Genomic DNA, 10003 nt, shown 5'->3' on the forward strand with positions numbered 1-10003 from the left:
AGGACTTGTTCTCCAGACCCCTCCCCAGCTTGGTGGCTCTCCTCTGGACACGCTCCAGCACCTCAATGTCTTTCCTGTAGTGAGGGGCCCAAAACTGAACACAGCCCTCGAGGTGAGGCCTCACCAGTGCCCAGTACAGAGGCACAATGACTTCCCTGCTCCTGCTGGCCACACTATTCCTGATACGAGCCAGGATGCCATTGGCCTTCTTGGCCACCTGGGCACACTGCTGGCTCCTGTTCAGCCTGCTGTCCACCAACACCCCCAGGTCCTTTTCTTCTGGGCAGCTCCAGCCACTCTGCCCCAAGTCTGTAGCGTTGCCTGGGGTTGTTGTGACCAAAATGCAGGACCCGGCACTTGGCCTTATTGAACCTCATCCCATTGGCCTTGGCCCATTGATCCAGTCTGTCCAGATCCCTCTGTAGAGCCTTCCGACCCTCAAGCAGATCAACACTCCCACCTAGTTTGGTGTCATCTGCAAACTTACTGAGGGTGCTCAGATCATGCCAAGGAACCCAAGAGCCCACGGGAAATCATGCCAAGGAACCCAGGAGCATATTCAAACGGCTGCTTCTTAGCTCATTAGAATTGGCCAAGAAACATGATGAAGGTTTTCAGATGAGGCAGATAAAATGAGACCAGGGGTCTGTAAAGCTAGAACTCAACAGCAGCCATGGAAAGAGCCGTGGCCAGTGGTGTCGGAGTATGGGGAACAGATTTACAAGTCAAAATGTGGTTACAAACTCAAAAGTTTCACTACTCCCTTCATTGGGCTTTAATGCAGCCAGGTCCCTGGTGTAACCATTTCCTGGGGACCTTGAAACATTAATAAATTCATTAATAGTCAAGTTAGTCAAGAAAGAAAGAAACAACCCCAAATTTAGATCCTAAATCCTTCCTACGGACCAAAGAGTATTGTTCTCCGACGCTTTACACACCAAGAGTTTGGCAGGTTTTTGAGCCGTGCTCTGAGTTTCTCAGAGGTTTGGGAAATGAAGCAAGATGTTTTGCCTCTTTTCAGAAACAAAAGCCTTAATTAATGATATGCGAGTCAAAGGGGTTAATTAACCCGGACGTGTTTTTGCTAAATACATTTGAATCTCTAAGATGGGCTTGAATAAATGACACTTATTCCCAATATTTTTGACTGCTTAAAACATCAGCTCTGGTCCCTGTTGACGTGACCAAGGAGCAAGAGGGAAGACTGAAGGGCTGTCTGTCAGATCCCTGTGTGTCCCTCCCAAATACAATGCAAATATTGAAGGAATGTACTTCAGGAGAGCAGGATGAATCAGCAGGTTTTAATTAGCCCGAGGCAGGAGGAGGGATAAGGCAGCAGCTGGATGGTACTTTGGGGTTCTCCGAAGCCAGAATCCACAGAAGAGGTGGCAGCTCCTCTAATTTGTCACTACAGCAGCATGTTCTGCTCCGAGAGCAGACTGTGCTGTTCCTGGTTTTCTGATTGTACAGGATTGAGACTTCTATCTTCTATCTTCTAAGAATTCTATCTTCTCATAATCACTGCTTAGGCACTGGTGAGGCCTCACCTCGAGTGCTGTGTCCAGTTTTGGGCCCCCTACCACAAAAAAGACATTGAGGTGCTGGAGCAGGTCCAGAGAAGGGCGACAAAGATGGTGAGGGGTCTGGAGAATAAGTCTTATGAGGAGAGGCTGAGGGAGCTGGGGTTCTTCAGCCTGGAGAAGAGGAGGCTGAGGGGAGACCTTCTTGCTCTCTCCAACCCCCTGAAAGGAGGGTGTAGAGAGGTGGGGGTCGGTCTCTTCTCCCAAGTCACAGGTGACAGGACAAGAGGAAATGGCCTCAAGGGGCCCCGGGGGAGGTTCAGGCTGGATGTTAGGAACAATTTTTCCACTGAAAGGTTCATCAGCCACTGGAATGGCCTGCCTAGGGAGGTGGTGGAGGCTCCATCCCTGGAGGTGTTCAAAAGCCGGGTTGATGTAGTGCTGGGAGGTCTGGTTTAGTGATGATGCTCCTTGTTTGTTGTGTGGGTGTCTATTTTTGTCAGTCAGGTTGACGGTTGGACAAGATGATCTTTAAGGTTCCTTCCAACCTAGAAGATTCTGTGATTCTGTCACAGGGATGTAGAAACACACCAGCACTGGTGGTACAGAAAGGTGTTTTAGGGAACTGGTGCCACCAGACCTTTGTTCCAGGTCCCTCTAACCTGCACCAAGACCTCCAGCTGCAGAGCTGGAATGGCTCAGGTGTTTCTGCAGAGGTTACAGCTGGATCACAGACTGCCTGAGATTAAAAGCAGCTCCCAGCTGATCCTTGAAGACAGGCTGGGAGAGTTGGGGGGGTTCAGCCTGGAGAAGAGAAGGCTCCAGGGAGACCTTGGAGCCCCTTCCAGTCCCTCAAGGGGAGGGCTCCAGGAAAGGTGGGGAGGGACTCTTGGTGAGGGAGGGGAGCCCTAGGAGGAGGGGGAAGGGTTTGACACTGAAAGAGGGGAGATGGAGCTGAGATGTGGGGAAGAACTTGTTTGGTGGGAGGGTGGTGAGAGCCTGGCCCAGGTTGCCCCGAGAAGCTGTGGCTGCCCCATCCCTGGAGGGGTTCAAGGGCAGGTTGGAGGGGGCTTGGAGCAACCTGCTCTGGTGGGAGGTGTCCCTGCCCAGGGCAGGGGGTGGGACTCTCTAGGCCTTAAGGTCCCTTCCCTCCCAAACCATCCCATGATTCTATGATGGTAGGCCTTAAAGTCCCTTCCAACCCAAACCATCCCATGATTCTATGATGTTTTCCTAGGACAGAAGTAATGAAACTGCCCTTTTGCAGCAGTGTGACTTGTTCTATCTCCTGACACTATGAACAGACTCCTCTCCAGAAGGGCTCTAAGTCCCCCAAAGCCACTGGCCAAGGAAGAGAGACGCTGCTGGGATGTCTCCTGGTTTCCAAAGGACTAGACCCAGTCAAAATAAAATAATAGCAAGAAATCAACAAGAAACCCCAACAAAGTGTTCAAGCTATGGGGCAGTGCCGCCTCTCGAGCTGTTTTTTGTGCTTTGAGTTCAGAGATGCAGAAATTAAGGTGTTCTCCTCTACCTTCCCAGGAGATGACACACCAGAGCATGGCACATGCCACACAGCATTTGGCATAGGCCCCGTGCCCAGGAGAGCTGCAGCCACATCAGTGATGGGTAAAACAGAGAACCTGCCCATGAGCAGCCACCAAAACCTCTTGGCAAGTCCTATCCTGCTCCTGCATCCCCTCCTCTTCAGTCATGCCTGCCCACAGATCACTGCCACAGCCTGCCCAATGAGAGCATGGTTTTTTTGGGGAAAAAAAAATCTGCTCTGCACTTAATTTCTGGTTTATGAAAAGTTACTTCAAAAAGATTCAGGTAGATCATGAACATTTACCATTCACACCTGGCATAAAGAGTATTTTCTATCCCCTTACTTCAAAAAGAGTCAGGTAGATCATGAACATTTACCATTAACACCTGGCATAAAGAGTATTTTCTATCCCCTCAATGGCAGGATGCCTTAAAGAGGCTGTTTTTCACCCCCTAATTCCAGCTCCTAATTGACAATAAACACACTAATTACGTTTGGAAAATGCAAATGTATCAGCTGCAATTAGACTAACTTTTAAAACCACGCAAAAAGATTTTTCCTAAATTAGCATTAGATTTTAAGGGGTTACAATGAACCCTGGTCAAGGCAGAGATGTTCCACTGAGGATGTTTTCCAGAGCTTTAGAAGCAATCACATCCAACCCAAACACATGTAGAAACCCAGCATGTAACCAGCCTGAAAAAATAATTTTTAATAAAAATAGAGCACATTCTTAAGGTAGAAAGCATACAGTCTTGCATACCGAACGATGGTAAAGTCAAATTAATGCACAACATCATTCTCAAGGCAGGCAGCACGAGGCGTTAGAATTCTAGAGCATATATTTCAATATTCACAAAAAACCAAGTTTTCTTCCCAAAGTGGTGCAAAGATGCTCAACGTAACTCAATAGAACTCAATCCAGAGCAGAATTTCAACAAGAAATAAGGGTTTAAAGCCTTCCCAACCCCCCCCCCACACACACCCCCTCAGTGTGAAACATCAAGTATCTTAAAGAAAAGGAACATGCAAACACACTCCTCGAGGGCAGAAGAGCTCGGGGGAGTTTGGGTAAGGTTTTGCTCTTGGGTTTCCAGGCCACGTGTCACTTCCCCGACCCCTCCCCAGGCACCAGCTACTCCTCCAATTGCATTTTTATTTCCCATTTTGTCACTGTCCTCCTTCTACCTGAGCTGGAGGCGGTGGTTTGCTGGTCAGGGTCATTTGCTGGGGCAGCTGTTGGTGCCCTGGGGGTGGCACAGGCGTCGTTTTTAACTTCTTGGTGTCCACTTTTGAAGGATGTTCCTCCTCTTCCTCGTCTGAATCTTGGAGGCCATACTTGGAGAAGTGTGCAACCTGTGGAACGAGAAGAACAGGTCACACCTTGGAAGAGAGGTTTCAGGCATCCCAAAATCATTCCTCATGTCTGGAACATTCAGGTTCTCTTTAATATATTTATCAATGATCTGGAGGAGGGGACTGAGCACGCCCTCACTAAGCTCACAGAGGACACTGAGATGGGTGGGATGTTGACCTGCTGGAGGGCAGAAGGGTCTGCAGAGGGGTCTGGACAGACCAGATGGATGGACCAAGGCTGTGGGGAGTGAGGAACTGTGGAGACAAACTGCTGAGCAAGAGCTTGGCAGATGTTCTTGCAGTGATGGGAAGGAAGCCTTGAGAAGAGTAAAATAATGCCCTTATATGGTAACGTGAAAACAATAGAGATATCAAGCTAGCAAAATAAACAATATCAAAACAAATAACAATGACTAATTTGCATAGGCTCATGAACACTGCTATGTAGCCAATTGTATTGCTCACAACAGCGTGTGGACAGGCCCCACAACCCAGTTGTGTAGAGAACACAGTGCGTCATCAAAAGAGAGAAACTATATATGCTGTGAAAATAAAACATTATTAAAGGTTTATTATTGTTAATTAATATTATATATATTATATATATTGTTAATTAATGAAATTAAACGTCTTCGCTTCATCACTTGGCAGAGTCCGTGCCCTTATTTGCCACACAAGGCCAACGGTGTGAGGTTCAACAAGGCCAAGGGCCGGGTCCTGCCCTTGGGTCACACCAACCCCATGGACACCCCAGGCTGGGGGAAGAGGGGCTGGAGCTGCTGAGCACGCCCTCACTAAGCTCACAGAGGACACTGAGATGGGTGGGATGTTGACCTTCTGGAGGGCAGAAGGGTCTGCAGAGGGGTCTGGACAGACCAGATGGATGGACCAAGGCTGTGGGGAGTGAGGAACTGTGGAGACAAACTGCTGAGCAAGAGCTTGGCAGATGTTCTTGCAGTGATGGGGATTGTGGAGACAAACTGCTGAGCGAGAGCTTGGCAGATGTTCTTACAGTGATGGGAAGGAAGCCTTGAGAAGAGTAAAATAATGCCCTTATATGGTAACGTGAAAACAATAGAGATATCAAGCTAGCAAAATAAACAATATCAAAACAAATAACAATGACTAATACAAATAATGATTAATTAGCATAGGCTCATGAACACTTCCATGTAGCCAACTGTATTGCTCACAACAGCGTGTGGACAGTCCCCACAACCCATCTGTGTAGAGAGCACAGCTGCATAGGCTCATGAACACTGCTATGTAGCCAATTGTATTGCTCACAACAGCGTGTGGACAGGCCCCACAACCCAGTTGTGTAGAGAACACAGTGCGTCATCAAAAGAGAGAAACTATATATGCTGTGAAAATAAAACATTATTAAATGTTTATTATTGTTAATTAATATTATATATATTATATATATTGTTAATTAATGAAATTAAACGTCTTCGCTTCATCACTTGGCAGAGTCCGTGCCCTTATTTGCCACACAAGGCCAACGGTGTGAGGTTCAACAAGGCCAAGGGCCGGGTCCTGCCCTTGGGTCACACCAACCCCATGGAGGCCCCAGGTTGGGGGAAGAGGGGCTGGAGCTGCCCCACGGAAAAGGACCTGGGGGTGTTGGTCAACATGGGCTGAACAGGAGCCAGCAGCGTGCCCAGGTGGCCAAGGAGACCACCAGAATCCTGGCCTGTGTCAGGACCAGTAGGACTGGGACAGTGACCATCCCCCTGGACTGGGCACTGGGGAGACCCCACCTCGAGGGCTGGGTCCAGTTTTGGGTCCCTCCTGGCAGGAAAGACCTTGAGGGGCTGGAGCGTGTCCAGAGAAGGGCAACGGAACTGGTGAGGGCTCTGGAGCACAAGGAGAAGGGTCTGGAGAACTTCTGAGGGAGCTGGGGGCGTTGAGCCTGAAGAAAAGGAGGCTGAGGGGAGACCTTCTGGCTCTCTCCAACTCCCTGAAAGGAGGGTGTAGCCAGGGGGGGTCGGTCTCTTCTCCCAAGGAACAGGGCATGGGACAATTTGGTGCCTCAAGTTGCCTCAGGGGAGGTTGAAGATGGAGCTTGGGAAGAATTTCTTCCTGGAATTGGTGCCTCAAGTTGCCCCAGGGGAGGTTGAGGATGGAGCTTGGGAACAATTTCTTCCTGGAAAGGGTTGTGAAGCCTTGGCAGAGGCTGCCCAGGGCAGTGGTAGAGTCTCCATCCCTGGAGGGATTTCAAAGCTGGGCAGACATGGTGCTGAGGGACCTGGGTCAGTGGTGGGTTTGTCAGTGTTGGGTTGATGGTTGGACTCAATGATCTTAAAAAGGCCTGATCGATGAACTGGTGTAACCGTCAACCTCACACAGTTGTGCCACCTCAACAGCTTAAGCTTTTGCACAGCCCTAGGACACCTGCTGGGTTTGGTGAGGACACTTTGCGCTACAGCTGAAGGACTTGAGACAGTTTAAAAGAAATTTAGCAAAGTTTCAGTAAGTTCTCAGGAGCTCCTAACCCCAGATTCCTTCCCATATTCTTGTAGAACAATCAACCAGAACGAAACCATTACCTTGAACACCCAGGAGCCGGTCTCGGGGCGATATTCCTTGAATCGAGCGCCCTGTTTCCGAGACACGGCCTCCAGCCTGCCCTCGTAATTCATCTCCGCGAGGCGCTCGGGGCTTTTGATCAGGCACCGGGACGTTTTATCCGTGGGCCAGACTCCATCCAAAGTAACTTCAGCTCGTCTGTCAGAGAGACACAAGTGTCTGTCGTAAGGGACCACAAGGAGTTGAGGCAAAGCTATCAAAGGACACAGAGAGGAGCCAAGAACTCAACGAGTGGGCTCAAATCGGTTTTTAAACCCAATTTCTGGTTGAGGAACTTGGAAATATCTCGGAATTGTATAATGCTGCACCCTGAATGGTGACTGGATCAATGGGCCAAGGCCAATGGGATGAGGTTCAATAAGGCCAAGTGCCGGGTCCTGCATTTTGGTCAACAACAACCCCAGGCAACGCTACAGACTTGGGGCAGAGTGGCTGGAGCTGCCCAGAAGAAAAGGACCTGGGGGTGTTGGTGGACAGCAGGCTGAACAGGAGCCAGCAGTGTGCCCAGGTGGCCAAGAAGGCCAATGGCATCCTGGCTCATATCAGGAATAGTGTGGCCAGCAGGAGTAGGGAAGTCATCGTGCCTCTGGACTGGGCACTGGTGAGGCCTCACCTCGAGGGCTGTGTTCAGTTTTGGGCCCCTCACCACAAGAAGGACATTGAGGTGCTGATTTCTTGGTACCTGCCTGCAAACACAGTAAATGGTCAATATTGTATAAAACATCACCTCTGTCCCCACACAGGACATGTTTAAAAATTACCTATTTAAACCTTCACCAATAGGAGGTTTTCTTTCGTCGTCAGGGTAAACAATTACTTCTTTCCTACGGATATGGACAATGTCATCCAGGTTCAAGTTCGTTAGATTCACTTCGCCTTCGAAGTAAATGGATCCATAACCTGAAAAACAAACCCAAATGTCACAATTTATCCGTGAACAATCCAGAGAACCCACATTCCTGCTACGCCCCTTCTTTTTTCTCCCTCACCGCTCGGCTTGGTCACCAGAACAACCTACAAGTGACTCCTCCTTCCAGGGTAAAAACACTGAAAATGTGTTATCAGCTTTTTTTATGACCATTTCTTCTGCACAGAAAGCTTTTTGTTATCACCAGGCTACTCACGTTGCCATCACAAACACTAAGCACACCCTCAGCTTTACAGCACAATCAGAAAAAGTGTTTCAAAAATAGTACAAATCATATGACTAGACTTTTTTTTCCCTGAATAAAAGCAGCAAAGGTGCAGTCTGGGCTGAAGGCTCGTCCCCAGAGCTCAGCCAGCTCCAGCATCAGCAGCAACTCTGACAGAAGCAACAACAATCGGTTTTGCATCAACTAGATGGACTAGATGATCTCTATGGTCCCTTCCAACTCTAAAAATTCAGTGAAATTCAGTGAAACCCTCCAGCAAGTTTGGATTTTACAACCGTTGCGTTCAGGGAGAGCAAGTCTAGGTGGCTGACACACCAGGAGGCTGTGCCACCACACAACGAGACCTGGACAGGCTGGAGAGTTGGGCAGAGAGGAACCTCATGAAGTTCAAGCAGGGCAAGTGCAGGGTGCTGCACCTGGGAGGGAATAACCCCATGGACCAGGACAGGTTGGGGGGGACCTGCTGGAGAGCAGCTCTGAGGAGAAAGACCTGGGAGTCCTGGTGGGCAACAGGAGAACCATGAGCCAGCAACGTACCCTGGTGGCCAAGGAGGCCAATAGTCTCCTGAGGAGCGTCAAGAAAAGCATGGCCAGCAGATGGAGGGACATCATCCTCCCCCTCCACCCTGGGGAGGCCCCAGCTGGAGCACTGGGACCAGTTCTGGGCTCCCCAGTTCCAGAAGGACAGGGAACTGCTGGAGAGGGGACAGCAAAGGGCTACAAAGATGATGAGGGGCCTGGAGCATCTCTCTCATGAGGAGAGGGTGAGGGACTTGGGGCTTTTTAGTCTGGAGAAGAGAAGGCTGAGGGGGGATCTGATCAACACCTATAAATACTTCAAGGGTGGGTGTCAGGAGGATGGGGCCACCACTTTTTTCAGTGGTGCCCAGTGACAGGACAAGAGGAAAGGGGCACAAACTTCAACATAGGAAGTTCCACCTCAACGAGATGAAGAACTTTTTCCTGTGAGGGTGGCAGAGCCCTGGCAGAGGCTGCCCAAGGAGGTGGTGGAGTCTCCTCCTCTGGAGACATTCAACCTCCACGTGGACACGTTCCTGTGGGACCTGCTCTGGGTGACCCTGCTTTGGCAGGGGGTTGGAGGAGATGATCTCCAGAGGTCCCTTGCAACCCCATGTCATTCTGTGATTCTGTCTTAAAAGCTACCAAAAAGCTTTTGTTCCTTTTTGTATTCAAGTCACCCCTCAATACAATTATCAGTGCTATCAGGGTGGAAGATCACAAGCCTCTGATGAAGTTCACAGAATCACAGAATGGTTTGGGTTGGAAGGGACCTCAAAGATCATCGAGTTCCAACCCCCCTGCCCTGGGCAGGGACACCTCCCACCAGAGCAGGTTGCTCAAGGCCCCATCCAGCCTGGCCTTGAACCCCTCCAGGGATGGGGCAGCCACAACTTCTCTGGGCAACCTGTTCCAGTGTCTCACCACCCTCAGAGTAAAAAATTTCTTCCTGAGATCTAATCTGAATCTTTTTTCTTCCAATTTAAAACCGTTTCCCCTTGTCCTATCATTACCCTTCCTGGCAAAGAGTCCCTCCCCAGCTCTTCTATAGGCAAGGAGAGTTGTTGGCAAGGGAAGGACTGGTTATAAACCCCACGGAGGGCACAGAACTCAGGCTGGGGTTCTGTAGTTTAAAAAAATCCCTGGTTCAGCCCCACCCCACCAGAAGAACCGCCCGTACCTTTCCGGCCGATGGTGAAGTCTGTGACGACACATTCATTCCTGTCGTTGGTGAAACGCGCCAGCTCCTCCATGGAGGGGATGGTGTAATACCCAGCTCTGGTCAGAACGATCCCTGCAACACAAACATCAGT

At 49.6% G+C, this 10003-nt stretch overlaps 1 protein-coding gene across 3 annotated transcripts in view; it reads right to left on the minus strand.

Annotated features, from left to right (window-relative positions):
- Nucleotides 1–10003, minus strand: part of NUP98 (nucleoporin 98kDa) — a 65023-nt gene that overhangs the window by 28921 nt on the left and 26099 nt on the right. For all 3 annotated transcript variants that reach the window (XM_014959875.1, XM_014959879.1, XM_014959876.1), the window contains exons 17-20: nucleotides 9871–9984; nucleotides 7779–7917; nucleotides 6978–7155; nucleotides 4258–4425 (exon numbers count right to left, since the gene is read on the minus strand). In XM_014959875.1, coding sequence (XP_014815361.1) covers nucleotides 4258–4425; nucleotides 6978–7155; nucleotides 7779–7917; nucleotides 9871–9984 — 599 coding nt within the window. The remainder of the gene's footprint in view (nucleotides 1–4257; nucleotides 4426–6977; nucleotides 7156–7778; nucleotides 7918–9870; nucleotides 9985–10003) is intronic.

This window comes from Calidris pugnax, unplaced genomic scaffold (assembly GCF_001431845.1).
Source record: "Calidris pugnax isolate Ruff unplaced genomic scaffold, ASM143184v1 scaffold378, whole genome shotgun sequence".
Classification (NCBI taxonomy): Eukaryota; Metazoa; Chordata; class Aves; order Charadriiformes; family Scolopacidae; genus Calidris; species Calidris pugnax.